The sequence below is a fragment of the Fusarium odoratissimum genome (assembly GCF_000260195.1).
Source record: "Fusarium odoratissimum NRRL 54006 unplaced genomic scaffold supercont1.24, whole genome shotgun sequence".
NCBI lineage: Eukaryota > Fungi > Ascomycota > Sordariomycetes > Hypocreales > Nectriaceae > Fusarium > Fusarium odoratissimum.
The window spans coordinates 5,401-33,236 of NW_022158709.1; the positions used below are offsets into that span (position 1 = coordinate 5,401).

Sequence of the window (27,836 nt, forward strand, 5' to 3'; positions counted from 1 at the left end):
TAATACCAGCTCTTAGTAATTAGGTTATTTTTTTTTCTTTATCCTACCTAAAGGATTAGTCTTTAAATAACCTTTAAAATATATAATATTTAATTTATTTATTATACTTTTAGTCCCTAGTTTAAACTACTGCCTTTTTACTAATTTTATTTTATCTATTCTTATATATAAGGTTAATTAGTTATATACTTTATTATATATATTTAATTAATAAAGACTAGTTATAACTTTAAGTTAGTTTAACCTTTATTAACTAACTTATATAAATAGAGTTAACCTAATTCCTTTAACTTTCTATAAAACCTTACCTTTATTTTATATTTATTTTAAAACTCTATATATAAATTCCTCTTATTAATTTAGGAGTAGCTCCCCCTTAATAGTAATAACCCTTTTAGATATATTAAAAAGCTACTCTTTATATATAACTAAGTTACCTATAAAGGTAATAAGGAAGGCTACCTAATTTAACTAAAGGTAATAACCTTCCCTTAGGCCTCTTTCTAGGTCTTTAAGACCTAATAGCTTAAAATTAACCTAATTTAAATTAATTAAACTAATATAATACCTTTAATTTATATAACTAATTAGCTAAATTAGGCTATAATTAAAGATAATTATCTTAATAAGGTTAAATTTATATCTTAATAAGAAGTTCTTTTTAATAATAGCTATTATTATATAGATCTCTTTAAGGTCTTTTTTATTAGCTATATCTAAGGTAGGCCTAATAGCTAGATTAAGGTTATAGCTAGTTATATAATAGGTATAATTATATAGCTATAGGCTATTTTATATAATAGGCATTAAGGCAGTATAGCTATTATATTATTAGTAAGAAGGGTTAAAAGCTAGGTTAAGAAACTTACTTTATAATAAATAAACTAGGCATAGTATTCCTTTAGGTAGGATAAAGGAAGAAGGATAACTTAGCTACTAAGAGTAAATCTGCAGTTAGTATTAATACTGCCTAGTTAAGGCAGTAATTATATTATTAAGGCAGATAAATCTTATATAATTTTAAATTTTATAATAATAACCTGCTATAAGGATCTTATTATTTAAGCCTTTATAGAAAAGTTAAAAAGCTTAATAGCCTTATATAAGGGTAATAATAAGGGGAAAAAAAAAATTATATTTCAAGTATATTCTTTAAATTAACTTCCTCTTTTAGTTATATTTATTAATATTAATTATAACTACTAATATAATACCTATATATAATAGCCTATAGCCTAATTAAGGCTATTATATAACTAATTATAATCTTATTAATATAATTAAACTAATATTAAAGTAAGCTAAGGGTAAAGATTATTATATTTTATATAAAATAACTAAAGTTATTAAAATAAACTTCTTTTTAAGAGGTAAATTAAGCCTAATTAAGATAATTATCTTTAAATATAGCCTAATTAGCTTAATTAGTTATATAAATTTAAATTACCTAGGTAATATAATATCTTTAACCTAGCTAGCTAAAGAGTTATTTAGATTAAAAAAGCTAAAAAAAGCCTTATAATAAGGCTAATCTCTTAAGGTAAAAGAGGCAGCTTTCCTTATTATATTCATAGGCCTAAATTTAGCCTAGTATAAAGAGTAGCTTAAGAATATAATTATTAAGGCTAAATAGGTACTTTATATCCTCCCTCTTATATAGAAGTAATAGGCTGGTTATAGTCTAAGATTATAAGAGTAAAGGGACAGGGAGTCTATATATAGCATTAGATAAATACAGGGTAAAGGCAGGCTTTAAAAATTCTATTAAAGTTAGAATTAAAGGAATTAGGTTAACTTTTATATAAGTTAATTAGCAAAAGTTAAATTAACTAAATCTAGTAAAATTAATAGAAAAGCAGTAGTTTAAACTAGGGATATTATTTATTTAATTAATTTAATTATATATTTTAACTTTATAAATTATATTTAATATAGGCTATTATTATTACCTAATATAATACTATTAATAGAAGCTTATTATTACCTTAATATACCTTAACCTTATTTTTAATAATTCTCTTTTTTAAAACTCCTTTTAATTATATAATTAATATCTTTCTTAGCTAAGGCTTATTTAGGCTAAACTACTTATAGAATTATATAATTAAACTTAATTTTATAATTATATTAGTTTAATAATTATTATAATAATAGCCTTATTTTTAATTTATATAATTTTATATCCCTTTAAATATTTTTATAAAAAACCCTTAATTAAAATATTATTTCCTTAATCTTTAATTAGTATAATATTATTATACCTACTTAGTTTTATTATTAACTACTTATAATACTTTTCTAAAACCTTATAAACTTAATTAAGCCTTTTTAAGCTTTTTAATTAATTAAATAAAGCTTTATTAAATTAATTTTAATTAATTTAAATATTTAAAAGTTAAAATACTTATTAAATAATATATAAAGTAAAACTAAAGATATTAAAATAAGATAATAAAATAAGGTATTTATTTTTAATATAATATAATATAAGATATTATATATTATATTAAAAAATATAATAATCTTAATATTAAGTCTTAGTAGATTATATAATTATTACCTTAAACCTTAAGTTTTAATTAAATAAATAGCCTTAATTTATAAGTATAAAAAAGATATTTCCTTATCTTTAATAGGCTAAATGCCTTCTTTATTATTACCCTCTTAAGGTAATTACTACTAAGGCTTTAACCCTAAAAGGCTATATTAAAATAAGCTAAGAACCCTTACTTTTATTATAAGAGGGGGAATAAAGGGGGGAAAAGGCAAATCAAGAAAAGAAGGTTTTAGTATTTAGGGAAAAATTATAAATATTAGCAGACTAAGGCTAGCTTAGTAAGTTAATAATAAATTAGATTAGGTTATAAGATAATATAATAAGAGAAATATAAGTTAAGGATAAATATAATTAAATAATACTTAAGTTAATTTAAATATAAAAAATATAATTAATAATTATTTTATAATATAATATTTTATTATAAATTTAATTAAAATAACTAGAAATTATATTCTCTTAGACCTTAATTATATACTATAAGTTACTTACTATTTAACTTATCCTAGTTATTAAATATATAGCCAGAAACTACTACGCCCAACACAGAATGACTTAGTGCTAAAAACACCAACACTCTCACATGTAATCTGAACAGGCAGCGCTATTTCCTTTATTTTATAGAACCAATCAAGATTATCTATTTACCGTATATGCCAAGTCTTTTAACATAAGAGAAAAATTATAGCTTCAACGCCTTCCATCTTCTTACAACTTCCTCCCTCTCCCCCTCCGTCGCTCTCTGCCAATCCTGATGGCCTTGCCTCAGCCTGATCAGCAATAGCTCTGCTTTTAGAGGCGTCGTTGTGTGCTTCATCATTTCCTTCTCGAGACCCTTAAGAGCATATCCTGGAAGACCAAAGCATGCTTTGACATGGTTAGCAACTATGTCTCTGGGGCTTGAGGAAATGACAGTGACTTACCTGCACCCAAGTTACCACAAATCCCAAATCCACCTCTTAGCAACCCTCTTCCGAGACCCTTTATTCCCCTCGCTTTGGTATCTTCATAAGGCTTTGTCACGATTCCGCTGAAAGCATCATAAAAGCCCAAGACGAACTCCTTGCCCGCAACCTTGAGTCCACTACCCAGTCCTGTAATTTCATCACGACGACGAACTTCAACATTCCAGAAATTAGATGGGGCGTTGTGGAACCCATTGGCGACGTTGTAGAAGAAAGCCACGGGCGCTCTTGCGCTGGCTGCAGCGAGGTCGCCTACGTATTTACCTGTCACACGTGTAACATAGAAGACGCGTCCATTTCTGCCGCCTTCATGGGCCCTCCATGCCTTTTTATGCTTCTGGTGAAGACCTGTAACAGGTCGACGCAGTTTGGGAGTAAGGAAGACAGGTTCTGCCCCGTTGAGTGTCTTAGTTGCCATTTTCCGCGCCAGTATTTCCATATCTTTCTGATTTGCACCGCGTGGACCTTTTCGGAGCCGGGCTTCTCCCGTCTTGACTTCTTCAGGATCTGTCAAGACCCCTTCTTGCGTGTCGTCGACGTTGGAGCGCCTTGTCTTTCCACGACCTGGGGAATTCCTTAGGCGTTCGGCATAATCGGATGTGGCGGTTCCTATGGCTGAGGCGAAGCCTGACACGGCGGCTACGGCACCGACAAGAGGGTATTCGGCTCCTTCATCCACGTACCAGTGTCTATGCCTGAGTAGCTTGAGATTCTGTGACTGGAGGAGCCCAGCATCTATGAGACAACCGACGGCGAAACCACTGAGATGCGCTCCTGTCTTGCGGTCAAGCCAGCTCGCCAGCCTATCAGGAGAAATGTCGCAACGAAGGCTGTCAATGTCAAGACGGTCCTGAATATCCTGAGCAGTACCACCAGCTCCATCCTCTTCGCCAATCTGAATAGCCATATCCTTAGCGACTTCTTGCACTTCTGGCTTGAGAGCAAACTTGATACTGTCGGCCAGTATTTCCGCTGTTAGCTCCTTGTAGGGCACTGATACAGGCCCTGCGCCGGCACGAGCCATCATCTGACCCCAGAAAGGCTGATCTCCGAAGAAAGGAACGATGACGGTCGGGCGTCCGGCCGCTATACCGGCAGCGGTTGTACCGGCGCCACCGTGGTGAACAACGACCGATACTCGTTGGAAAAGCCAATCGTGCGGACAATTTCCGATGAGATAGACGTTATCGGGGACTTCGCCAACTCCGACGCCGCCCCATCCTTTCGACACGATCGCCCGAACCCCCGCGAGCTCGACTGCCTTCAAGATCATATTCGTGAGCGCTTGCGGATCCTTAACAACGATCGATCCGAAACCGATGTAAATTGGTGGAGGTCCTGCTTCAAGAAAGTCCAGAAGATCTTTTGGGGGCGTGTAAGAGCTCGCGAGTGGTAGGAAAGAAAAGCCCGTGATGTTTAGGTGTTCGTCCCAATCAGAAGGCTTGGGTATCAGAGTTTGTGACCAGAGATAACTGTATGGAATGCGAAGTCTGGAGAGAAGCTGGAACCCCCACATTGGACTGATGGGATCGAGGTGAAGTGTTTGACGGCGGAACTTGTTGATGAGGTCGCCCAGCCTAAGATTGTCAATCAATGAATCAAAGGGGGACCGAGATACTCACCCTTGCCATGTTAGAAGCTCCATCATCATGAAAGAGAGGTAGTTGGCGACCTTGGCGTCGGCATCTCCGTAGCTCATAGCAGCCAGAGGGTGGGGGAAAGCCTTGGTAGGTGACCAAGGCATTGTGAAGACCATGTGCAATGGAATATTGAGCTTTTGAGCGCAGTGAATGTGACCCATTGATGGAGGATTGGCAATAATAACATCCGCAAGGAACAGATCATCAACGTTTTCCACGTTCGCCGCTTTCACAGGATCTCCCATTCCATCACCTGCCTCGATACAACTCCTCCAGGTACCAGAGATAATCTCCATCATTTCTTTTCGTCTTTTCCCAACATCACCCTCCTTGAGACTGTCCTTGTTCGGTAATAATCCAGGGTTCTTGACCATATACGCCATGAGAGCTTCGGGGTCTCCCCCAATGTTGAAGAACTCAACACCTTGTGCTTCCACAAACTCCTTGAAACTAGCATGCGTGCATATCCGTACTCGATGACCGTAGGGAGGCTTCATCAACAATTGTGCGATCGGAATAAATGGTTGGACATCGCCTCGAGAGCCCACGATATGGATCGCAATATTTAGTCGCGGGCCTTCGGCTGGCTTCTCTACACCTGGGAGGAAGGCGACGGTACTTGTTCGACGCGGTTTTGACGGCTTCGGCGGTAGTAAATGCTCTGAATCTGCTCCATCACCCGCGAAGGATTCCTTTAGGTGTTCGCACCATTGGGCCAGGGCTTGGGGAGTGTCGTGGAATTGAACTTTGACGCGACCATCGTCGATGACATTGCCCGAAGGGCCATTGTCGGTGTCACTGTCATCAATCGCGACATGGCCAAGTCCATGGGACTTGATGCGACTGAGGTCCATCTTGTAGGGTTCTGGTGGGTGTAGGGGAGGGTGATGAAGTTGAAGAGGTCAATTAAAGATATTTGATACAAGCCGAGGCACGCTCGTTATCGTTTAGGCCAAAGACGTTGAGATTGGCATTCCATTGCGCTTGAAGTCATTTGTGGGGTCGAGGTAAGATTTAAATGTTTGATACGACTGGACATCTACTAAACGTTAGCACGATGCAATGTCAGACGGTACAGGAGATTGACTGGTCAGGGATGGTTTAGGCTGGTCTAGACCAAACTCTGTCTGACCCTTTTGCATTGGCTTTGGCTTTGAATAGTGATCAACTGCCTGCCTCATTAGTGCTTTAGTTGAATTGGGTCTTCCAGAGGTGCCGAGGTGCTGATAAGAATATCGTTGAAATGACTCAGATTCTTCCACTAAGAACCTGGTAAGTATCACATGAATAGCTGAGTCCTGCGATCCGAATAAATTCGTTTTTGTTCATTTTGTCTCTCCCTTACGTCATTCTACAGCTGTTTCCGTACCTCCCGAGCTCACAGGGCTAGTCGCGGCTTCTAGATGCCGAGTCGCATTTGATCGTCCCAAGCTACTAATTTTTGAGCCCCTGTTAATTCTCTGCATTAAAGTTCACTCCAATCCTCTTCTGTATTTCAGCGACATTGGCATTGCCCCGGCCCTTATAGGCTTCGTAGGCCAGCCTATGAGCGTGTATCCCCTTTGAAAACAACTCTCGTTTATCTTTCCATCCCGTCAAAGACCGCAGCTTGTCACTTCCTACCCATTGACTGAAGCTGAAGACGAAATGCAGTCCTGGCGGAAATGATGGCTCTGCCTCAGAAGCTGGGACGAACTGAACCCCTCTGTCAAAACCGTACTCTTTGGCTAAAGCTCCTGCAACCTCTTCGAGTGTCTCGTAACGATAGCCAGACACATTGAAGAATTGGCAGCCTACGGCTCGTCGATCGTCAAGTTCCGCAAGAGAAACGTAGGCCCTGCCACAATCATCAACATGAGTTGCGTGCATGATGCTGTTAGGATCTCCGGGAATCCGAAGAACCTCGGATCCCTTTCCTCGCTGATCGGCAGCATAGTCGAATATAGCGCCATAGTAGCTGTTTGAATATCCAAAGACGCATGTTGGTCTGATGACCGCCGCATCAAAGAGCTCCGTATAGTTGAAGACCTTGGCAGAGTTTGTCGTGCGCTCTTTCAATATCTCTGGTACATTCAATGGCGACGCTTCAGTATGAGGCACAAGACCAGGGGTGCCGTGCAGTCCAGTCTTGCCATAGTCCTTGCAGCCAGACGACCAGAGAACCAGAGGTCGGACTCCGTTTTCGTTGCTCTTCTCAGCCAGTCTCTTGACACAAGCCATAACCTCTCCGAAGTGTGCAGCATAGCCTGGTATCTTCTCCGTGCAACTGACTATTGTATCGAAAGTGTTGACCTCTACGAAGAGTGTTTCCAGGAAACTGAGATCAGTGAAAGATCCCACTACCGGAATAATTTCAGAAAGTGCAAGTTCCTCTCGAGCTTGTGGATTTCTGATGAGACCATAGGTATTCCAGCCTGCTCTCACAAAGGCTCGACAAACTGCTGAGCCGATATAACCATTGGCTCCAGTAACAAGTACGTTGCGTTGTCTGTTTTCAGTCATGATGGTCGTGATCGTCTGAAATGAGAAATGAAGAGTTGATATTCATCCGCCATCCTGTCAAGCAATTTGACATTAAATACCTTTTCAACGATGATGAGGTCCATCAACAACGCTGAAGATTATGTCAGTTAAAGGATGCATAACGTTACGATAACGTTAACATAACGTTAAGCGCCTGGATCCTTGGACACTATGTCTTCTGGTGGTTTTAAAGGGTTTCTTGCCTGTACTGCTGTTGAGACAGCTTTGCTCATGCCGATCAACCAGCTTTACGGATTGGTTCGATGAGAATATATATACCTCACTCTGTTCACGGAATCAACTGGAGCGGTCATGGAAAAATGGCAAGTCGATGAAGAGGTGGGACAAGGCGGGCTGTGAGTCTCTCCGAATGATGTTGGCGATAGGTGAAGCCAAAGCTCCATGCTAGTGACAACCTCCAGTTGAACAGATCCAAAAATTGAAAGACAGGTTAGCGGTTGCTCCCGTTGATAAAGTCTGACATGCATGCAGTAAATGGCAAAAAGGCGAGCTTCACAAAAACATACAACAGCGGGGATTCGCTGGTCGTCACCGACCCAACTACTAATCCGCCGGTTAGTGGCTTGACTATGGGAGAGCGGACGGGGAGTCTTTCTTAGTCAAGCCAGGTCTTAGCAAAAGATTCCAGAGATTCGCCGATGTTATCCCGGTTTGGTGCGTACACGTGATCATGCCTGACAGCTCTGAGAACCGGCCTCGAGAGGTTCCGCTTTCCACCGTTTTGGCGTATCGACCGTTATCAGCCGTAACACCGTTGGAGACAGTTATACTAAACGCTGAGACCATTCCTTTACTCCCACGCCCCTCCATTTCGGTCAGCTCTTGTCCCAAACAGCAGATACTAACTATTGTAATACTTTATAAGCTACCTTGTTTAATAGTAAGTAAAAGGTTATATAACTACTACTAAATAAGGGAGTAAATGTTAATATATAAGGTAGTGATTTAGGGAATATTCTATAGACTGCCTTAATTAATAGTAACTGAAGGATTATATAACTGCTGCCAGATAACTTGTTACCGCCTTGTTTAAACCTTTAGTTGTTAAGATAGAGGAAGATATTTGCTATAGCTCTGAGGTTGAATATCTAAGGACCTTTCTAAGGGCATAGAGATAGCAGTAGTATGTAAAGATGGTCTAAGGTTTGTTTATTGCGGTTACCTGTAGGACAATTGTAGCAGAGAGCTCATTATCTGGAAATAGCTAGGTTTTGCTCATGTAATAACTAATAACTTAAGCCGAGTTTCTCATCATTATGCCGGAGTCTAGTACTTGTTACAGGTAGGAGAAATAATGTGAGAAAAAAACATGAAACACCTGATATGACCGTGTGCAAGACCCCCCATGAACGAAACCAGTCCTTTGTATCATTCCCCTCGCGGTTAAGAAAAGGTTCTATCATTAGTGCTGGGAAGGATAACGGTAAGATGCACCATAATAAGGCTACGATGTGCCATAGCGACACATGCATTACACGGTACTTGAGCAGATCTATCTTTTTTGTCACCGAAACGTGAGATATAAGCAGTGTAATCGGCTTCCAGCACAATGAGGCAATCTGAAGTTGACAAAGTCTGGGAAGAGGTTAATAAGCGAAATCTATTCTAGTACTGAGTAGGTCAAACCTTGTACATGGACGTTCATTGGCGATGGGTGTAACGAGGTGGGCAAAGAGTAACAAGATGTCAAAAAGTATAGCAAGCGATAAGAAAATAATAACTGCGTGCAAGCCTCGGTATCGGTATCGGTCTTGGGTCCAGTGCTGAATCTGAGCACTAAAGCAAGGTGACTTCGAAGCCACAACTGGCATCTACAGCATGTCAGAGGACTTGCGTAACTTAACTCCCTTTCAGCGACCTTAGCGTATGTTTACCCTTGTTAACCGTTTTGACAAGACCCATGATGGTTGGTTTGTATTGTTTCCGGTAGAAATTAATGCTGTACAAGCCTGATGGGAGATGTTGTGTTAGTGATATCTCAATTCGTAGCTACCGTCTGTATGGGGTGTTGGATTTACTTACGTCGCCCCTGGACAGAGAAAGCTGGCGTGCGTTCTTCCACGATTTCGAAACAGGCCCCGTTTCTGGAGGAATTAAACTGTCTTCACTCAGGCAATGAGCCTTTGATCCGGTGACTATGGGCTCGAATGGGATCGGTATTCTCATAGGAGTGGGCAGAACAAAGAGAAACATAACGATGACGATTTTGTAAGCGCAATCAAAGGCGCAAAGGATGACGACCCCTCGGACTTCAGATTCATCCGTGTCATTCCGGAATTCAAAACGAGCACGAGAGTTAGCGCGCGGAGTTGAGCAGTACTGTTCCAATTGGGGAAACGGGCCTGTAGCTTCAAGGTCTTTCACCAAAAGACTGGTTTTGACCAAGATTGCCAGCAAAAAAGCCAAGGTCGCACTTGTCAAAGCAAGTGAAAGTGCCTTTGCAGTTCTGGCCCAGCGTCTTTGCGCAATTAAAATGGCCTGGGGAACCAACTGGACAGTTAGGAGTATCAGAAGGGCGTCAGCCATTTGTGAGATAACCCCTGATGCATGATCCTCGTGTGGGCTCCAACAGGTGAGTTCGTAGAAACGGAGATCAGACTGGGATAAAACGTGAATTGTGTCGAGATGAATTCTGTTTGAAAGGCCTTGCAGTGCTATCATACAACATATAAGAGGAGCCGGCAAGAACAGGACAAGTGGTAGTCTGTATGCTGTCATGTCCCGAAGGCGAGGCATTGTATTCGTGCATGAGTCTCTCGAAGCAAAGTTGTTACTGGTGGTGTTATTGTTGACCAACGCGCGTATGGAGAGAGGAAGAGGGGAATTGACGTGCTGGATCAGCTCATAGTCAGTGTCACGTGGACTAGTTACAGATCCCTGTTGTTTGGTTGTTTGGTTGTTTGGTTGGTGGTTGGTGGTTGTTGGCTGTTGGTTGTTGGCTGCGGTATAAGTTCTACGCGTCGACAATCCCTGTTTCTCTATTTTATCCTCCTCACAAAATTTGAATACTCTCAGTAAGATCATGGAGCTCTGCGATACATGCCAGGCATTCGACATCCAGGCTTTTGACCCCGTAAAGTTTCCAGTAAGGGGATACAAGCTGCTATCAGCTATTAGTGCTGCCGAGTCTGGCTGTCCTTTTTGCTCACTACTAATCAAAGCGCGCTTCCCTCAGGGTCGGAAGCAGGGTGTGATCGCAGTTTTGCAAAATTGGCCAGAATGGATCTACTTGCAAGGTTCTGAGCAGTGGGAGTCTTGGCTGGAAAGTCAATACAACCGAAAAGACAACAACAACACCTCCAGTCTCGAAGATCCATTGGGGCTGCTTAGATTGTGGGCTATCGGCAGCACCACGTTTCGAAGGAACGACCTTGCTTTGTGTCAGTTCCAAATTCTCGCGGATGAAGGTGAGCCAACTACGTATACTCCGTTCCGTAGCCGACTTGACAGGTGGCTAACTATGAACTAGATTCACCTGCAGCCATCAATGGTGATGTAGCGGGACGACTACTGGACACAGAAACAGGATCTGATGGCCATATACAGATGCTGTCATCTTGGCTACAACAGTGTCAAGAGAACCATGAGGAATGTCGCACATCATTCTCAGGCTCCCGTCTTTTGAATCCAGAAGCGACTGATCTACCAAATCGATGTATCGAAGTTAGCCTCGACAGTGATGGGGCAAGGGCACTCACACTCAAAGAAACTGGGGGTTGCCGAGGAAAGTACATTACGCTCACCCATCGCTGGATTCAACCAGATACCGCCAATGCCTCAACTTTACAAAGCAACTATTCTGAAAGGCTTCGTGGAGAAGGGCTAGAGTATCTTCCAAGTCACTTTGAGGATGCTTTTTATCTTGCGTTAAAGATGGGCATCCCATTTGTATGGATTGACTCGCTTTGTATTATCCAAGACAGTGAACAGGATTGGATAGTAGAAGCCGCAAGGATGGCAACGTACTACCAAAATTCTTTCTTTACTGTCGCTGGTTTTGGCGTTACCCGAGAGACAGGACTTTTCACAGCTTGTGACCAGGAGTCTCTTCCCAATCTTGTCCGACTGCCATATAGAGACCGGGAAGGCATTCACAAAGGCTACTTTTACGTACGTCAGGTCAATCATTCAGATATCAGGGAGCAGTACGACCAGGAAATTGCACAATCCGAGTTACTGCGTCGGGGATGGATTTTCCAAGAGTGGATATTGAGCAGACGGATGATCTGCTTCACCAGAACGGCCTGTTTCTTTCAGTGCCAAAGGTTCAACCCGCGCACGACAGCGTCTAACGACTTCAACCTGACTAATCTGGATACCAGAGATGCTAGTATCTCTCTTAATGACTTCTTTAGCCAGAATTTCCTAGAATTATCGTGCAGGAGCATCTTTGACAAGTGGAGATTTGCTGTTCATACTTATTCTTCTCTACGGCTTACAAAGATTAGTGAGGACAGATTGACAGCACTTGCCGGTATCTCCGAGGAGTTTGCTCTTGCTATCAATTGCTCAATAGATGCTGAGCAAGATTGGTATACCATTTACCTATCAGGAATGTGGGCTGGGGACATTATAGTAGGCCTACTATGGGAGACAGATAGTGGTTGCCCAGGCCAAAGGCTAAGTGGTATTCCTACATGGTCTTGGGCATCAGTTATACATCCTGTCGTATGGCAGCAAGACCATCGTCGAATGCCGAAAAGTCGTCGAACCACCAAAACGCTTAGCGAATTTCTCGGGGCCAAGAAAACCTCAGTTGATGAACAATTGTCAGCATCTGAAAGCGACCTCACAATAGACGCATACTTCAGAGGCCGGATCCTTCCAGCTGACCGGTTTGTTACACCACAGTACAATACTCTCGTCATGCAAGGAAAGCTACTGAGTGTCAGGATAGATGGCTTATTCGACTCAGACTCAGACTTGGACATTGCAGCCAGTTTATCAGGGTATGAAATTGATTCTGAACAGAATTTACAAACAGGGTCCATCACGGTTCCTGGCACAAGAACACGAGAATACTGGAGAAAAATAGCCCTTTCTCAGTTTCCTGAAGTTCTTTGTGGATGGGTATCAATCGACGATCTGGTTGCGAGCTCGGAACCTGTATTGCTAGATGTCCTAGCTTTGCCACTTACGGAAACAACTGTGGATGTCCCAGGGTTCGGTCTTGGCTATTTCTGGTCTTTTCACCAGGCTTATAGTATACTCCTGCTCCGACGGATAGCTGAGAGTTCATCTGCCTTTGAAAGAATTGGGGTTGGGAGGATTTTTGGGTCAGAGGCAGTAGATCAGGTAAAGTCAGCAGATGAAACAAAGCTCTGGCTGGTTTAACGGTATTTGACTCCATTAAGATCCAGGTATTCTTATATTATCAAGCATATTGATACATGCATAGCCGTTAGCTCTTAAAACTTTCTCTCACATCCAACCCAACATTTACTGTATAGAGGTAACTGCCTGTATCCAATTTTCTGTAACCAGTGTGAACCTTGGATCACAAACTTTAATTGACCAATCACCGATCCGGTAGTACTAAAGCTCAAGGCCTCCGAAAACTGAGGACAGAGGTTACTAAAAACAGAGGCTTCAACTACAGAAAGATAAGACCCTTCTACAGAATGAAAGAACTTGACGGGATCCCGTATTTTCCACTACCTTTGGTCGTATGTACCTATTGCTTGACCAATCTGGTATATAAGCATGATTGTGCTAGCTTTAGAGCTGATACGCAGGGTGGGCAGAGTCATCTTCCCATGCCAGAGTGGCATGGAGTTGAATGGGGGAGAGAAACCGTGTGTATATTCTGTATATTCTATGCCCTTCTATTTCTGAACCGAAGCGAACGCCCGGCTGATCGCAAGCCCAGTCGCAGGATACGCCATGATCTTGTCATGAACTCCATACTTCAAAATCTCGAGTCTAATGTTGCCCTTGCTGGTAGGCCAGACGGTAATTGAGCCTCCTTCTCCGCGACCTTTCTCGAGGCTGCTTATCCTGCTGAGGAGTGCGCCCTCATTCTCGGTCAAGCCCTTGACACCCTCTGCAGCACGGACGGCTTCCCTATAAAGCTTGATGGAATGCTCCATGGGAATATCTGTGTCATCTTCGGCATGCAGGAGAGTGATATCGTACCTTTCAGCAGCCTTGACAAACTCGCCGAGCCTGTACATGTTGTCCCAAGTACTGGAAAGCTGCCGCGCAAAGAACGCGAATAGCGGCTTCACCTTGGCTACTGGTGAAAGCACAGGGATGAAGCCGCCAATGCGATACGTAGCAGTCAATTGGGGGATATCTGCGAACGTCGCTGTAACAACCAATCCAGCGAAATGAACGGAGGGTGTCTTCTGGGCGAGCTCGCTGACCAGGGCAATGGCCACAGCTGAGCCCAGACTTTGTCCAAAGATCACGATTCGCTCGGGGGGGATGCCCGCAGTATGAATAGCCCAATTGGCAATAGTGACAGCATCCGTGATGATACCATCTTCGCTTGGTGAGCCGGTGGACTCTCCATACCCGCGATAATCAAATGTCAGAACGTGGGTGTTGACTGGGTCAGCTGAGTAGAGGGAGCGGTAGCTATCAGGGCGCCAACCACTGGCCATAGTTCCACTGGTGCCATGGAAGTAAAGTACCAGGCGAGCATTTGGGTTCTCTTTTAGTAGACGGAAGTTCAAAGTTTCTTCAAACTTGTCTACCAATCCACCGTCTGGCCCTTGAGCCAACAACTCTTCCTGGTGTGACTCATATGCCGCTAAAGGGAGTACATGCCATGTGTGCAGCTTGACTCCATCTGGTGTTGAGATGTAGAAGGGTGTAACTTGATGATGAGCGAATCCAAATTGCTCCGGTGTGTTGAGATCCTTGAACCACGTCAAAGCGACTTTGTGAAGATAGATTGCGTGAGCTTGTAGTGAGGGTGCGACAACCAACGCTCCCAAAATACTGAAATAGAGAATGGCGGGTAGGCCCAGGGTCAGACCAAGCGCCAGCATCGTCGGCCGCAGGACAGAGAATGCGACCATAGTAATAAGATAGAGACGAGAAGGTTCGGAGGTATCGATTGAAGCGCTGAGATCCAACGAAGTCAAAACATAGCAGAGCTCGGCCATACTACGGTGGAGTTGCAAGGTTCGCTGATCTGTGATGCAACGCGTCAATGTGACAGGGACTTTGAGTTGTGTGCTTCACGTTGCAGTGCTCGGAAGTGCAAAACATTTTTGTTTTATCTGGTGAGGCAATGTATCTGATGTCAGTGAGTTATCATGCTTGCTTGTTACTATACTATTGCTAAGTATAATCTCTAATGGAAATTTAGTTAAGCGAGCTCCTGATTCCTCCCTCACTTTCAAATTGAACCACAAGTCTACAGAGACAAGACAACAAATAGGTGTAGTTAAGGACCAGACTGTCTCACTATCTTGCTAAAATTTAAGGACCTAAAGTTTAAAAACCATTCTGTTCTGTGGTCTCCTTCTTTGCGGTTGTCTTGATTGCTTCAACCATAGAGTTGTAGTACGAGTTGGGGACTGTGGGCAATGTTGGTTGAGCAGATCAGACTGGTCTTGAAATGAAATTACGATATGGTCCAGAATCAATGACATCGCGTTTGAACTCTTTCCAAGACGTGACGTTGACTTACTTGAGTATCACAAACGCGATCCTCATATATCTATCTACTATCTCGACGTTGTAAGTGTAATCTTCAGCTTGCGGCCTACTTCTGGCAGACTTATTATCTCCACCCTGTTCTCAATATTATATCTTTTCAACTATCGACTCATTGTACAAAGAACATCATGAGTTCCTATAGCTCAGCTATTGACCGTCAACAGGGCAAAGCTGATACTGACAATAATGGCGTTGCTCGCTACATGCTCGGGATTGAGACTCCTGCGGGCATCAAGTCCGGCAATGAGCCTGATCTGTCACTCCAGTATTCCCAAGGTACTCCGAACGGTATCCTTGGGCTTAGCTGGGTGCTTGGTGGTGTATCCAGCATTTACCTTGGAGCCCCAAAAGTCGTCTATGGCAAAGTCAACCCGCCTCCTCCGGACTATGATACTTCCAAACCTAAGCTCATAATGGATGGCCTAGAGTTGTTGAACATAGACGGGGAATACAATGGACCTCAAACTGTGTATACCACTGAGATAAACAACACTAGTCTTCAAGTCAAGTGATTGGGTGAAGATGGTGGCTTTTTGGTCACCGACAACATGGGACGGCAGATTGAGTATGGAACAACTCTTGATAGCCGCATCGTGACTCAGCCTGAAGGCAAGGCACGAGAATGGCGTATCAAGAAGCAGACGGATTGTCACGGCAACACGATCCAATACAACTACATCCCTTCTCCACAGACCGAGAACACCAGAGATGTCAACACATCGTATCTTGATTCGATCAAGTACTGTTCCAACGATGTCACTGACTCTCCTGCGACGCGTTTTGTCCAGTTTCACTACGCTGACCGCAAGGACTTGGTCACGCATTCCATTGCAGGAGCTATCATCACCCGGGCAAACCTCCTCAGCTCTATCTCCATCGGCATCAATATCGGCGGAGAGATTACGGTCAACAGGACCTACTCCCTCACCTACGGTCAGTCGGCAACGACTAACGATTCGTACCTCTCGCAGGTAGCGGAGAGCTCAGAAAAAGACGGCCAGGCCGTTAATCTTCTCCCTACCTCGTTTTCATACACAGCGCAGGATACTGCACCGGGAGATCTCTTCAAGACGGTGCCAGCGGACCCCTTCCAAGCCGAGTCCAATGTCGTTACCTGCTTCCCCTGAATATGACTGGCAAGGCGCTCACTGATGTTGCTTGTGTGGTATGGGACATTGCCAACAAAGTAATGGCGGTCAAGACCTACACAGCAGAGAGAAAGCCTAACTCCGACGGGAAGCCTGATGCCATTGCTGATTGGACTCCATCGGAGGAAAATGTCCAGGTACCGATGCCTATGTGGGATCCAACGAGCCCAGATGCGGAGATGCCTGATTTCTTGACGCCTGATCTTCACGGCGACGGCCTCTCAGACTTGATCATACCGTATCAGAACGCCAGGGGAATGCTCGAGCTTTTCCTCTCACAGACAAATGGTGCTAGGCTGGCTGCGGTTCAAGAAGTCAAGCAGACCAACTTTCCCTGGGTAGTAAAGTCCAAGTTCATGGCCATGGACATAACTGGAACTGGCGTCGCTGACGTTGTCCAAATCTTCCCCAATGGCCAGAATCTGTCCTTTCGCAACTTTCCAGGAGTTACCAATGAGAGTAATTCTGGAAGCATCGGACTGGCAGATGGCATCCAGACAGATACCACCTACGGCTTCGATAACACGATTGGTTTCTCCTGAAACACTCGGGAACTGGAGCTGTCAGTCTTGTACGTGTGTGGCAAGAGATACTGCCCAATGATCTGTACAACATCAAGGCCACGTCTTTCCGTTGCCTCGTAACAGGCGATTCGTCCAAAGGCTTCAAAGCTACTGGGATCAATTCCATACTCGGAGGTCCCTTTCCCAAGAGAGATGCCAACGCGCCTGTTTTGAGCATCCTGTCCTGCGACATAAATGGAGATGGTACTCAGGATATTGTCCTTGGAAAGGCCGAGTTCCAGGCACCAAACATGGTCTTCAGATATCTGGTCTCGCTTGGTGACGGCATGGGCAGTTTCGCCAAGTGTGGTGACGAGCTGACGCAAACAGTTGAAAACGCCATGGAACCGAAGGGAGATGGCAGGTTCTCCGTTACAAATCTCAATGGCGGACTCTACCCATCCCTGGTTTATGTCTACCAACAGGGTAACGACATCAGCTTTGTATGCATGTCGGTTGATGGACGCTGCGGCGCCGCGGTTAGTCCCATTGTCCCATACCCAGTGACGCCAGATCCCAAGATGGAGAATACTCAAGTGATTCCCGAGGATCTGAGTGGCATTGGAATGGGAGGATGACTCTTCTACAGCCTCACTGCCGAAGGCAAGCTCAGTATTGTCCCTGTCTACAACACAGGCCAGCCGACAGATCTTCTGTCATCGTCCAACGACTCAATGGGCCTTGTCACTGCCTTTTCGTACGGTTGTCTCACAGACCCGGACGTTTATGATTCTGGCGTTGACTGGAGAAACTATCCACCTACCGATCCTGGAAACTATGTTGTCAAGGGCGCTCCCAATTATGTTGTCACGTCCCTCGAACACACCAACGACTCAGCCACAAACTCGTTGGCCTTCGAGGTCAATATGGCAAAGACGTATCGTCAAGTTCTTGTAAACAGTCAAGGAAGAGGCTGGTTGGGCTTTGAGTCCATCACGACTCACAACATCGTTGATGACATTTGGACAACCGAGCACTACTTCCAGACTTTCCCAAAGATCGGGCTCAAGTCTAAAATTGACACGCTGAATTCAGACCCTAAAGTAGATCCTCAACAGTCCCCGTTGTCATCCCAAAAGACAGACTACGATACTCCCTTGTCTCAGCAGAATGGATGTGACATCTATCATGTCGACAAGCTATTCGACAAGCTCGAGACAGAGGGGGAACAGTGCCGGGTGCAGATGACCCAATTCACCTACGACGACAATGGAAACGTCATCACCAAATATGTTTCAGAACATCAGCAAGGCCAGATTATCTTCCAGTCTTGGCAGAACTGTTCTGACACATCTATCCGAGGTATCACGAGTCTCATGACGGCTATGAAGCTCTCTTCGGTTGAAACCAATCGGGACTTGACTGCGTTTCAACAATGAGACGTGGACTTTACTCGGTACACATACAACAGCAATACTGCCCTTCTTGAAACCGTCAAGAGGTGGTCGGATGATACTGGAGACTTTTTAACCACGACACATGGGTTCGATGATTACGGCAATGAGATATCAACCATGGACCCTGCCGGCCTCGCGACCACGACGACCTATGATTCCTACTTTAGCAGTCTCCCAATTCAACAGGTAGAAAAAGGTCGTGGCGTCAATTCCATCCAACTTCTTGCGTATGATATGGCAAGTGGCGAGCTGCTGGCCAAACGTGAGACGAGTGGACGACTCACGTGTACTCGCGTCGATGGCTTCGGCAGAAACATCGAGGCACGCATGCAAAGCAAGGTCACAGGGACTCTCTCAACTACAGCCAAGGAATTCCTGCCCAAGGTGTATGCGGCATCAAGCGATTTTATGAAGCTCTTGTCTGACAAATGTATCCTGGATCCGGTTCAGCAGTACAGCTACGACCTCTTCAAGAGCTCGGCAGGGAACTCGTATTTGACCTCATCGACCTTGTCGTACTTCAATGACACAGACATTGGGCAACTTCAAGTACTCGACGTTGTTGACTGTGTTGGACAGAAGAAGATGCAACGATCTAGACAAGGAGTTGACCCTGCCAGCAGTTCAACAGACAAGCATGTCACTTGGAAGTGTTGTACATATGATACACGCGGCAATCCCCTTTTCTAAAGCTTCAACCTCCAGTCAGCTCCATGGGACAACTTCGAGTATCAGCCCGGGCCGTCAGAAGGCACAACTTCGGTATTCGACAAGCTCGGTCGGGTCCTCAACCAGACTCGCCCAAGCCACAACGACTCGGCCATTAACGTCGTCTCAAGCCTGCAATATTCTATTGATGGCGGAACAGTCTTGGAGACTGTTACCGGACCAGATTCAAACGCGAGCGCCACTAATGTCGTGCTTTGGTCTGCGCCTCGTACATATATTTCCATCAACGGAAAGGAGCATATTATCTCAGCTACGAATCAGGGAGCCTTGACTTCAGAGTTCACGTGCGATGTTGCCGGCAATCTGTTGTCTGCTTCCGATCCTCAAGCAAAGAGGGAAACGAGGAAATACAACTCGCTTGGCCAGCTTCGGATCCTTGACAACGTTTATCAGAGAATGCAAGACCCAGCTAAGCCATCGGAGCAGCTATCGATGACTTATATCTATAATGGTACGGGACAGTTAGAGAAAACCATCAACGCCAACGAAGGGGCGATTATGTTCAACGGGGACAGCAAAGGTCGTCCTATTAGTGAGACTGGTTTTGATGGCAGAGTGCTCAGGTATCAGTACGATGATGCTGGCAAGGAGAGACTTTCCTCGATGACGGTTTATCCTTCAGGTGAAGCAAAGCAACTGGAGACAAAGCTTAGCTTTGAGTACGACGAACGGGCCCGACTGAGCTCTCGGGCTTTGACTTTCGCCGATGGGGTTGAGTACGAAATAGTCTTCGAGTACGATTGGCAGGGACAGGTAATGACCAAGTCTTATCCCAACGGTGCTACCAAACTGAACAAGTACATCGGATCTCTGCTTTCATACAGCGAGGTCTACGCTGAGGGACCAGGAGGTCAGCGAGAGACATGGCTCGACGGCACCTTTGAGTGTAACAATGCAACGGAAAAGCCCAACAAAATCACATTTGGCAAGGCCGACGGACAGACCGATTTTCAGCACACTTTCGAGTACGATCTCCAGTCGTACACCCTCAGTCACAACCTTGACCAACTAGGGCAGTCTCCCTCAGACACAAAGCCCTTGGTTCAGAAGACGTATATCTACAATGGAGCAGACCAACTTGCCCAGAATCTTGACGGCATGTCCAACGTGGCCAAGAAGTACAACTATGAAGGTAAGCGTCTCAAGAACTCACAGATTGGAGACGCAAATATGAAGAACTATGTATATGATTCGTCAGGCAACATCCTCACCAAGGCGGACACGACCATTTCATAAGGAAGTAACCCGGCGACTGGAAAGCGAGGCGCCGCGACAGCTTTCAATATCTTATATGATAGAGCTGGGATGACAACCCGCAGAGATACTGAGGCTTCGAGTTTGCAACTCAGCTACGACTCATTCGGACTGCTTGCATCTTACAAGGACAACGTTGGGAAAACAACAAACATGGCATGCGCTCCAGATGGCAAGACTGTGAAGCGAGAGGAGCCCGAAAACGTAGGGTCTCTCTTGACAATCAGCGACGACTATAATATTCAGATCAAGAAGGACGGCTCCGAGATCATCACGATTAAACTGTTTGGTGCTGGCATCTTGATCGGAAACTGTAGCAAGACAGTCCCGAGCAAGTCCAGTACACATGCCTCTGGAGATTCTCCATCCTCTGCCGCTTTATTCACCGACGTCAAAGGAAACGTGACACACAGGCTCAAGAGCACTGATGGAAGTCTGCTCGACACCATCACTTATGACGACTTCGGAACACCCAAGATCAAGAGAGTGCAGCCAAGCGATACGAGCTTCGACAAGACTTCAACATACGAAAGCAAAAGTCTCGATGAAGGCGCAGAGCTTTATAACTTTGGATCCAGGTGGTACGACCCCATTACTGGCCGCTTTACCACGCCTGATGACATTCTGGCAGTCAAGGACCTCGCCAGGACTGACGGACTCAACCGACTGGCATTTGAGAACAACGACCCTATAAATCACGCTGATCCTTCTGGGCATTGGTCGTTATCAGCTGTACTGGGCGCTGTCCTCGGAGCTGCCCTCGTCGTTGGCGCCATTGCCCTCACAATTGCCACAGGAAGAGCCGCGGCGCCACTTGCTGCTGCTGCTGCTGCTGGAGCTCTGGCCAGTGGAGGTATCACTGGTACAACGTAGTCTTTTGATCATCGCAATGAACGAGGTGGAAAGTTCTGGGGCGGCTACGCAGCCACGGTGCTCGTCAACGCGGCCATCGGAGGAGCCACCGGTGCTTTGGGAGCAGTGGCTACACCAGCCAACATGGTGAGCGCAACTGAATGCCTTGGACAGGCAGTTGGTTTGGCAATGGGCACTGCAACAGAGAATCTCATTGGTGCTGCTGCAACCGTCGGCAGCAAGGCCTTGATCAGCGCGACATCGTCGTTGTTGACAACCGTGGCACATAATGCGATTGAGAACAAGTTCTATGGCACCTACTACGGTCTGTTTGAAGGAGCAGGCACGGCATTTGGCTCTGGCGCCGCGATGGGCGCTCTCGGAGGTCTTGTCTCGGCCGGCTCGCATTTGGTCAAAGGAGGAGTATCGGCCGTGGCACAGACTTCGGCTCAAAGGTTGAAGAAGGGATTAACAGGTGGATTACTAATAGGAGTACGTGCGGGCTTCGCTGTTGCCAAGAGTGAAGACCTGCCTCAGAGAGCTAGAAAATGGGTGTCCAAGGAAAGGATGGAGATGGTCAATTTGTTTCGGGAGCAGGAGAGGAATTTCAAGGGTTTATTGAGTATGGTTGGGCCCAGTGGCCTAGTTGGAACTCTGCACAGCGACCTGATCAAGCATCAGTCATTTGTTAATTATGGTTAGGTCATTAGATTGGATTCCAGTGGCAGTATAAGTAGAAACAGGGTCGTTATCGTTGCTCATGTCTACGCTGAAGCAAGTAAATAGTCTTGGCCTCTCTGTCCATTAAATTGAGATTTGGAATGGGATATGGGGTCTAGTCAGTGAATCAGTCACTTGCTCCCGCCAAACTCAAGGAGTCACTGAGTCTAGCTTCGGCCTCCATGCCCAAAATTGCTGGTCTTGCTATGATCTACACTCTCCATGGTAGAGACTGCCACGCATGGTAATTTACCCAGCACTCCGTGACCACCCATCAGCCTTATTCATAAGTGTATTATGCTATCACAAACCACAACACCATCCAGTGACAGCACTCTTCCTTGCCCCCAATCGACTGGAACTCAGCAGCCCGCACGCCATGTCCTCCGCTTGAGCGTCATGCTCGCCCAAAATGCATCAAAAGTCAAAGGCCATCCTCCCACAGCAATTCTGTTCAAAGTTCCACCGAAACTGCAACTCGACCCTCCAAACGTCTAAAATGAGTTTATCCTCTCCAATTGTGCTTTCAATACTTTGGCACAGGTGTCTCGGAGGGCTGATGGATACAGTTCCATCAGCTAGGTTCCATGGGATGTGTCCACCTATTCCGTGGCTCCACCATTTTCTGTGTTACTCTTACGGCGCAGATGCGGCAGCGGCATCGCGACAACGCTGTTCTAGACGTTGGTACGATCACCTAGCGGCGCGGGCGTTTCCTTCAGAGTTTGAGTTGAAGTGGGCAGGTCAAGAACTTGGGGCTCGGGTTCAGTGGCAGCAAGATCCGGAGTTGGCGTTTCTTCGCTGTTTTCGTCGTCGTTGCCTTCGCCATTATCCTCCCCGTTGCTTTCACCGTTGCTCTCGCCAGTGCCTTCACCGGTGCCCTCGCCCTCCATCATGGCAGCCAATCGAGCTGCACGGCCTTCCTTCTTGCGAGGCACCGGAGCTATAGAGTCAGCATATCAGTCAAAATAGTCGAGTAATATGTGTCACTTACCTCGTCCATTCTCCTGGACATAAAATCGTCTCAGAAGTGCGACAGCCTCATCACGACCCCATCCACCCTCAATTTCGTAACCAGATTCCAGGTTTCCACCGTCTCCTCCACCTGGAGGATACGAGACGCCCAGTGTGCCACTTCCGTCTGGAAGCTGCGCAGGCTTTGGTGTTGGATGTGCGCTGGCAGTCTGGCCATCAGCACTGACAGGAAGTGAGTTGGCATGAATGCTGAAGACACCGCCTGTTCCGCCAAACTTGTCGTTGACTGCGCCAAAATAGACCTTCTTGATACCGAGTTGTCGCAAGAGAGAAGCACACATGACACACGGCTCTACAGTGACGTACAAAATGCTCTCTCGAATGATAGATCTATCAACTCGCGCATCAGGGTGGCACTTCTGGCCATAAGGGTAGAGGTGGCCCTTGGATCCATCCTCATTACCCTCATCGACGGGTCCTGATTCGACAGAAGATGTATCAGAAGCTTCGGCTGACTGATTCTCGGGCTTGGGCTTCAGGTAGGTTGTCCTTGGTCCATTCTTGGGAGGGTAAGAGAGTAAAGCGCCGAGGGCCATGAACTCAGCATGGCGAGTACCATTTCGAGTGACGTTGGTTGCATTCATGCCTCGAGCAATGACCTTTCCATCGTGAACAAGAACACATCCCACGGGTGTTTCGTTGGTTCTGAGAGCAAGTCGCGCCTGGGTTGAGAGTTAGCCAAAAGTTAAATGTCGTAGGGAATATACAGTCTTAGTAGAGGGCGGGGGAGGGTTTGCCATTTCCAAGTGTGTTGGTTGACTTACCATGTCAAGAGCTTCTTCAGTGAACTTCATGTGCATCGCTCGCTCCGCTATGACAGCAGGGTCTGTGTAGATGGGGGCAGCAGGTACACCTTGAACGGCGGGAGCTGCATCCTCGGCAGCAGCAGCAGGGGCAGTGGAAACGACGGGCTTGGGGGATGTTGCGACAGCCTTCTCCTCTCCAATTTTCAGACGAGAGAGCGATTCTGACAGCTGAGCCGTGTTTGGCGGTTGGTTCTCCTTGTCCACGATCCCCTGGGGGACGTGCTTCTGAGGCGACACCATATCGGAGGTAGTTGCAGATGTTTCAGTATTGGTGAGAGCGTCTTGTTGTAGGCGATTATCGGTCGGGGCAGATGTATCCTGATGTTTTGTAGATGAAGAATCTGCGTTGACTTTGTTGTTTTTCTCCCTTTGAGTATTGTTGTCGTTACTGGAGTTGCCCCTGCCCGTTTGATCAGTGTCACTGGCACTGTCAGTCTCGCCTGGAAGCACCCGCCCAAAAAGACGACGCAAGGCCTTTGCACCTGCCGCTTTGGCCGGCGAAAGACCAAGTGACTTGAAAACTCCCATGTTTGTCTTTGTCTCCTTCTTCGAGCCTCTGAATACCTTCACTCCCTCACTCACTCACTATCCCCCAGGCTTCAATCCTCCTCCTTACTTCTCAGTGACAAGTCCCTTCACCTTCGTACCCTCGTTATCGATAATCCCTTCACTCGTATCCAAAAGTTTCCTTCTCTTTCCGATGTTTACTTTTTTCTTCCTCAACCCTGGTCCTTTGTTCCTCCTTCTAGAACAATAGGCTGACAGCAAATGTCGTCTCAAAACCAAGTAACACAGGCCTTTGTGTATTTACAATTCGGACAATGGAGAACAATAATCCGGTAAGCTTAATCAGAGCTCACGCAAGACTTAACAAGAAAGCTCAAATAGTAGACCAGAAATTGGCTGTTACTCTAAGCTCATCGCCACATGCAATCACTAGATTACAAGCAATCGATCGTACAGTACAGATGCCGCCGAACAAGGAAAAGAGCAAGGTATTGTCGTGCTGCGTCGTCCTATGGCCCCAGAAATAAATTAATGAAAGACAAAAGGAGTGAATTTTCTTTTGGCCTGGAATGGCTTATCAAAGTTTCCCCCCAGCCTTAAAAAGTAAGAGAAAGGGTTCGAGATACTGATGTCCTACATCAATTTGAGAGAAGATTTCATACTCGCGTTGTTGCGCTAATCCCTGTTTGATCCACCGTCTAATACAGGTGACCCGCTTTCATAGCCGCTCATCGAATTACAGTCCCCCAGAGTTTACGGAACACATATTCAGAATACGGTGAGGCCGTCTCATTCACAGACAAGTAGGACAAACTTTACTGTTGGTGATACTCACACCACCAGGCACGCAACATAGATCACATCGCAAAGGGACAGGATTTAAATATTATACGGCCTTGGAGGCCAGTTCAATTGGTTTTGGGCTCGATGCTCGCTCTATAGCAACTGCCATTCCCTGTCAAGACCAGCGCAACTGCGCGGCCATTCACTCCCAATGCTAAATGCAATAAATAAAACAAATAAAAAAGGGTGCAAGCTCTATCATGGCTCTAGCCGAAAGCCTGTATACCAACTCCATTCATTCCACCTGGTGCGCAACAAGGATTCATCGCTACACAGCGATGAGACTTCTGTTCATCGAGACCATTCGACCGACTGACGTCTTGCCGCTTCGTGTCGTGTTCTGCAATCTGCAGACCTTCTCTCGAATGCTGGGCATGATACCATTGACCTTTCGCTGACTGAGTGCAGCGGGTTGTGTCTGCTGCTCCCGATATTTGTCCTGCAGGACAAACTGTTGAGAGACATAAGACCAAACGGTCGAGGCGATTAACATCGCAGCAATGGATGCGAGTGCTTCCATGTTTGGCTGGTCAGATTGAGTTTCCAGGCCAATCGTCTGGTGAGCTGGCACAACGGGCGCGGGAGAAGGTTGGGATATATCTTCCGCCACATTGTGAATCTCTGCATCTGGAGAAGCTGGTTGATGTAGGTCGCCTTGTGCATCGACACGTTGGAGAACCGCTTGGGCGGTCACAGTGTGATTCTCGGATGCTCGACAACCCGATGAATCTTCTGTGCCTTCCGTCACGATCGGTTGATAGCTTGATTGTGCTATCGTCTCCGTGGACTGCGTGCCCAGAGTCGTGGTAGTAGTGGCGGTTGTAGTGGTGGCGGTTGTCTCGAGTGGTCGAGACTCTAATTGTGCTGTTGTTACTCCGCGGGCCTCGATAATATCGCGACTAATTGTCACCTTCTCCGAAGTTAGTTGCCACTCCATCAGAAGCGGGATAATCAGTGAGACACGTACGTTACTATTCGTGGATAGCTGAGAGTCCACAGAGGACAGCGGTTCAGACACAGAGCTTTGCGCGTCGCGGTCTGACCATGAGTTCGCCCTCGAGCTCAGAAGTTGCGAGCCGAGACTAGACTCTGGGGTACCGGAGTAATACTCCAGGCCAGCTCCAGGGTCGCGATAGACGTCTTCGCGGCCGAGCTGGCCATGGGTAGAGGGTTGTTGAGGTGCGGATGACGAGCCCACAGAAAGCGATCCAAACAGATCGCCATTTAGGTCGCCGCCGCCAAGTTCACCGCCACTACTATAGAAGCCACTCGAGGACTCGTTTGGCGGTAGTGGGTTCGGTGCTGGTGACCTAGGCTGACTAATAGACTGCTTGGAAACTTCAATCGGGACCATACGCTCATCTTCAGAGAAGATTGATGCAGGAGAGTACAGGTTGAAGTCCACATAGTCGTGATTGGCTTCGGTCTGGTTGAATGGCATATACGCCGCAAGATCGGTAAGTCCTGCTAGGTCCTCATCGCGTGGACGACGGAGTAAGTCTTGTTCTGTCGTGGGAGTAACGGGCTTCGTAGAGTCCTCAGAGAGGAAGGAGGAGGATCCAGGAGAGAAGTAGCCCTCGGGGTCATTGAAGAAGTCATAGTTGTCATCCTCAGCAGGGAACTGGACGAATTGCTCCCATGGCTCAACTCCCTGTTCTGTAGGAGCAGCCAAGCTGTCGAGGTCGGCTGAGAAGTCTTGCTGGGGGAATGTCAATTGCGTAAAGGCATCCTGAACAACAACAGGAGTGGCCTTGGGTTCTGGAGCCACTGTCTTCGTCTTCTTAGTCACCTTAGCAGGCTGAGCCGCTGTGCTGGAAACACCACGCTTCTTGTGGCTAGGATCGCAGCGAATCTTCTTCTTCTTGCAGCTGTCGCAAGCCTTGATGATTCGCATGAGATGAGCGTGATCTCGCTGCTCCTTTGTCTTGGATCCTCGGGAAGCAGAGTTGGTCACATCACGTCCATCCTTGGTCATGATCTTCATGCCAGGGAGGTTCGAGAAATCGGTGGCCTGGGGGCTGGAGGTCGACTTGGGAGATGAGCGGCGAGAAGAGCTTGAAGTGTTCACATTGCTCCAATCCCAGTTAGAGGTAGCGGGGCTGGTGTTGAAAGAAGATCCATAACCAGAGTCCTGAAGAGGGCTGGCAGTAGCAGGAGAGTCGGCAGCGGAATAGATAGGGTAGAACTTGAAAGTCTGCCCAGTCAGGTGAGCATACTCAAAGTAGTCGAGAGCGATGCTGGCCCGCTTCTCCTGGTTGGAGGCGGGTCCAGGCATGTAAGCGTTGATCATCTCATCGAGCTCACGGGTGCCGATGGCAGGGAAGAACTGGAGCTGAGCACCAAGAGTAGGCTGGAAAACCGAGAATCCTTGAGGAAGAGTATTGGTGTTGGACGCCATTGCAAGCTCGAAATTTCCGTTCAGGTTTACTTGAAAAGGCAGAATTTTGAAAACGGGAACGGGGGCTTGGAATTGCTGTACACTCTCCAAATACAATATCCTGGAGAGCTTTGGTAGGTCGCGTCAGTTGGCTAGATACGACTCTGTTAGTCGATCGATGCATAAGTGTGACAGGTCCGGATAGTTGCTTACTCCGACCCTGCTTAC

General features: G+C 46.0%; 13 protein-coding genes and 1 non-coding gene across 16 annotated transcripts; 8 read left to right on the forward strand and 6 right to left on the reverse strand.

Moving 5' to 3' along the window:
- Positions 1–3,048: 3,048 nt before the first annotated feature.
- On the reverse strand, positions 3,049–6,435 carry FOIG_11910 (uncharacterized protein). Of its 3 annotated transcripts, XM_031212580.1 has the most exons (4): positions 6,250–6,424; positions 5,145–6,201; positions 3,481–5,099; positions 3,049–3,424 (listed from the first exon to the last, which is right to left on the reverse strand). In XM_031212580.1, the coding sequence occupies exons 2-4, from the start codon at positions 6,014–6,016 to the stop codon at positions 3,240–3,242; spliced, it is 2,676 nt and encodes an 891-aa protein (XP_031057458.1). In that variant the 5' UTR covers positions 6,017–6,201; positions 6,250–6,424; the 3' UTR covers positions 3,049–3,239. The 3 variants fall into 3 exon arrangements, with proteins under 3 accessions (XP_031057458.1, XP_031057457.1, XP_031057459.1); XM_031212579.1 differs by having other exon boundaries at positions 5,145–6,435; XM_031212581.1 differs by having other exon boundaries at positions 3,049–5,099; positions 5,145–6,424.
- Positions 6,436–6,459: 24 nt separating this feature from the next.
- Positions 6,460–8,105, reverse strand: FOIG_11911 (uncharacterized protein). Its single transcript, XM_031212582.1, has one exon. The coding sequence runs from the start codon at positions 7,662–7,664 to the stop codon at positions 6,615–6,617; it is 1,050 nt and encodes a 349-aa protein (XP_031057460.1). The 5' UTR covers positions 7,665–8,105; the 3' UTR covers positions 6,460–6,614.
- A 100-nt stretch (positions 8,106–8,205) lies between these two features.
- FOIG_11912 lies at positions 8,206–8,314 on the reverse strand. The gene has a single exon (XR_004093447.1). It is a non-coding gene; the product is annotated as a 5S ribosomal RNA (ribosomal RNA).
- Positions 8,315–10,728: 2,414 nt separating this feature from the next.
- FOIG_11913 (uncharacterized protein) lies at positions 10,729–13,040 on the forward strand (the record flags this gene model as incomplete). Its single annotated transcript, XM_031212583.1, has 2 exons — positions 10,729–11,113; positions 11,176–13,040. The coding sequence occupies 2 exons, from the start codon at positions 10,729–10,731 to the stop codon at positions 13,038–13,040; spliced, it is 2,250 nt and encodes a 749-aa protein (XP_031057461.1).
- A 370-nt stretch (positions 13,041–13,410) lies between these two features.
- FOIG_11914 (uncharacterized protein) lies at positions 13,411–14,884 on the reverse strand. Its single transcript, XM_031212584.1, has one exon. It carries the CDS (start codon positions 14,816–14,818, stop codon positions 13,532–13,534), a length of 1,287 nt encoding a protein of 428 aa, XP_031057462.1. The 5' UTR covers positions 14,819–14,884; the 3' UTR covers positions 13,411–13,531.
- A 621-nt stretch (positions 14,885–15,505) lies between these two features.
- Positions 15,506–15,889, forward strand: FOIG_11915 (uncharacterized protein; the record flags this gene model as incomplete). Its single annotated transcript, XM_031212585.1, has 1 exon — positions 15,506–15,889. One exon carries the CDS (start codon positions 15,506–15,508, stop codon positions 15,887–15,889), a length of 384 nt encoding a protein of 127 aa, XP_031057463.1.
- Positions 15,890–15,925: 36 nt separating this feature from the next.
- Positions 15,926–16,504, forward strand: FOIG_11916 (uncharacterized protein; the record flags this gene model as incomplete). The annotated part of the gene is made up of 1 exon (XM_031212586.1): positions 15,926–16,504. One exon carries the CDS (start codon positions 15,926–15,928, stop codon positions 16,502–16,504), a length of 579 nt encoding a protein of 192 aa, XP_031057464.1.
- A 2-nt stretch (positions 16,505–16,506) lies between these two features.
- FOIG_11917 (uncharacterized protein) lies at positions 16,507–17,067 on the forward strand (the record flags this gene model as incomplete). The annotated part of the gene is made up of 1 exon (XM_031212587.1): positions 16,507–17,067. One exon carries the CDS (start codon positions 16,507–16,509, stop codon positions 17,065–17,067), a length of 561 nt encoding a protein of 186 aa, XP_031057465.1.
- Positions 17,068–17,339: 272 nt separating this feature from the next.
- Positions 17,340–18,467, forward strand: FOIG_11918 (uncharacterized protein; the record flags this gene model as incomplete). The annotated part of the gene is made up of 2 exons (XM_031212588.1): positions 17,340–17,539; positions 17,678–18,467. The coding sequence occupies 2 exons, from the start codon at positions 17,340–17,342 to the stop codon at positions 18,465–18,467; spliced, it is 990 nt and encodes a 329-aa protein (XP_031057466.1).
- A 252-nt stretch (positions 18,468–18,719) lies between these two features.
- On the forward strand, positions 18,720–20,450 carry FOIG_11919 (uncharacterized protein; the record flags this gene model as incomplete). Its single annotated transcript, XM_031212589.1, has 2 exons — positions 18,720–19,140; positions 19,195–20,450. The coding sequence occupies 2 exons, from the start codon at positions 18,720–18,722 to the stop codon at positions 20,448–20,450; spliced, it is 1,677 nt and encodes a 558-aa protein (XP_031057467.1).
- Positions 20,451–20,621: 171 nt separating this feature from the next.
- FOIG_11920 (uncharacterized protein) lies at positions 20,622–21,341 on the forward strand (the record flags this gene model as incomplete). The annotated part of the gene is made up of 1 exon (XM_031212590.1): positions 20,622–21,341. One exon carries the CDS (start codon positions 20,622–20,624, stop codon positions 21,339–21,341), a length of 720 nt encoding a protein of 239 aa, XP_031057468.1.
- A 123-nt stretch (positions 21,342–21,464) lies between these two features.
- On the forward strand, positions 21,465–22,022 carry FOIG_11921 (uncharacterized protein; the record flags this gene model as incomplete). Its single annotated transcript, XM_031212591.1, has 1 exon — positions 21,465–22,022. The coding sequence occupies one exon, from the start codon at positions 21,465–21,467 to the stop codon at positions 22,020–22,022; it is 558 nt and encodes a 185-aa protein (XP_031057469.1).
- A 42-nt stretch (positions 22,023–22,064) lies between these two features.
- FOIG_11922 (uncharacterized protein) lies at positions 22,065–25,061 on the reverse strand. Its single transcript, XM_031212592.1, has 3 exons — positions 23,840–25,061; positions 23,035–23,737; positions 22,065–22,983 (listed from the first exon to the last, which is right to left on the reverse strand). Exons 1-3 carry the CDS (start codon positions 24,407–24,409, stop codon positions 22,718–22,720), a joined length of 1,539 nt encoding a protein of 512 aa, XP_031057470.1. The 5' UTR covers positions 24,410–25,061; the 3' UTR covers positions 22,065–22,717.
- A 438-nt stretch (positions 25,062–25,499) lies between these two features.
- On the reverse strand, positions 25,500–27,629 carry FOIG_11923 (uncharacterized protein; the record flags this gene model as incomplete). Its single annotated transcript, XM_031212593.1, has 2 exons — positions 25,500–26,141; positions 26,199–27,629. 2 exons carry the CDS (start codon positions 27,627–27,629, stop codon positions 25,500–25,502), a joined length of 2,073 nt encoding a protein of 690 aa, XP_031057471.1.
- Between the last annotated feature and the right edge of the window lie 207 nt (positions 27,630–27,836).

Excerpts from the sequence above, each read along its gene's own strand:
- FOIG_11911 (XM_031212582.1), bottom strand. The coding sequence starts at position 7,664 with ATGACTGAAAACAGACAACGCAACGTACTTGTTACTGGAGCCAATGGT.
- FOIG_11910 (XM_031212579.1), bottom strand. The coding sequence starts at position 6,016 with ATGGACCTCAGTCGCATCAAGTCCCATGGACTTGGCCATGTCGCGATT. Across the intron at positions 5,100-5,144 it reads GAGCTTCTAACATGGCAAGG|GCTGGGCGACCTCATCAACA; the intron begins GTGAGTATCTCG and ends TGACAATCTTAG. Across the intron at positions 3,425-3,480 it reads TTGTGGTAACTTGGGTGCAG|CATGCTTTGGTCTTCCAGGA; the intron begins GTAAGTCACTGT and ends ACCATGTCAAAG.
- FOIG_11914 (XM_031212584.1), bottom strand. The coding sequence starts at position 14,818 with ATGGCCGAGCTCTGCTATGTTTTGACTTCGTTGGATCTCAGCGCTTCA.
- FOIG_11922 (XM_031212592.1), bottom strand. The coding sequence starts at position 24,409 with ATGGGAGTTTTCAAGTCACTTGGTCTTTCGCCGGCCAAAGCGGCAGGT. Across the intron at positions 23,738-23,839 it reads CTGAAGAAGCTCTTGACATG|GCGCGACTTGCTCTCAGAAC; the intron begins GTAAGTCAACCA and ends CTCTCAACCCAG. Across the intron at positions 22,984-23,034 it reads TGTCCAGGAGAATGGACGAG|CTCCGGTGCCTCGCAAGAAG; the intron begins GTAAGTGACACA and ends CTGACTCTATAG.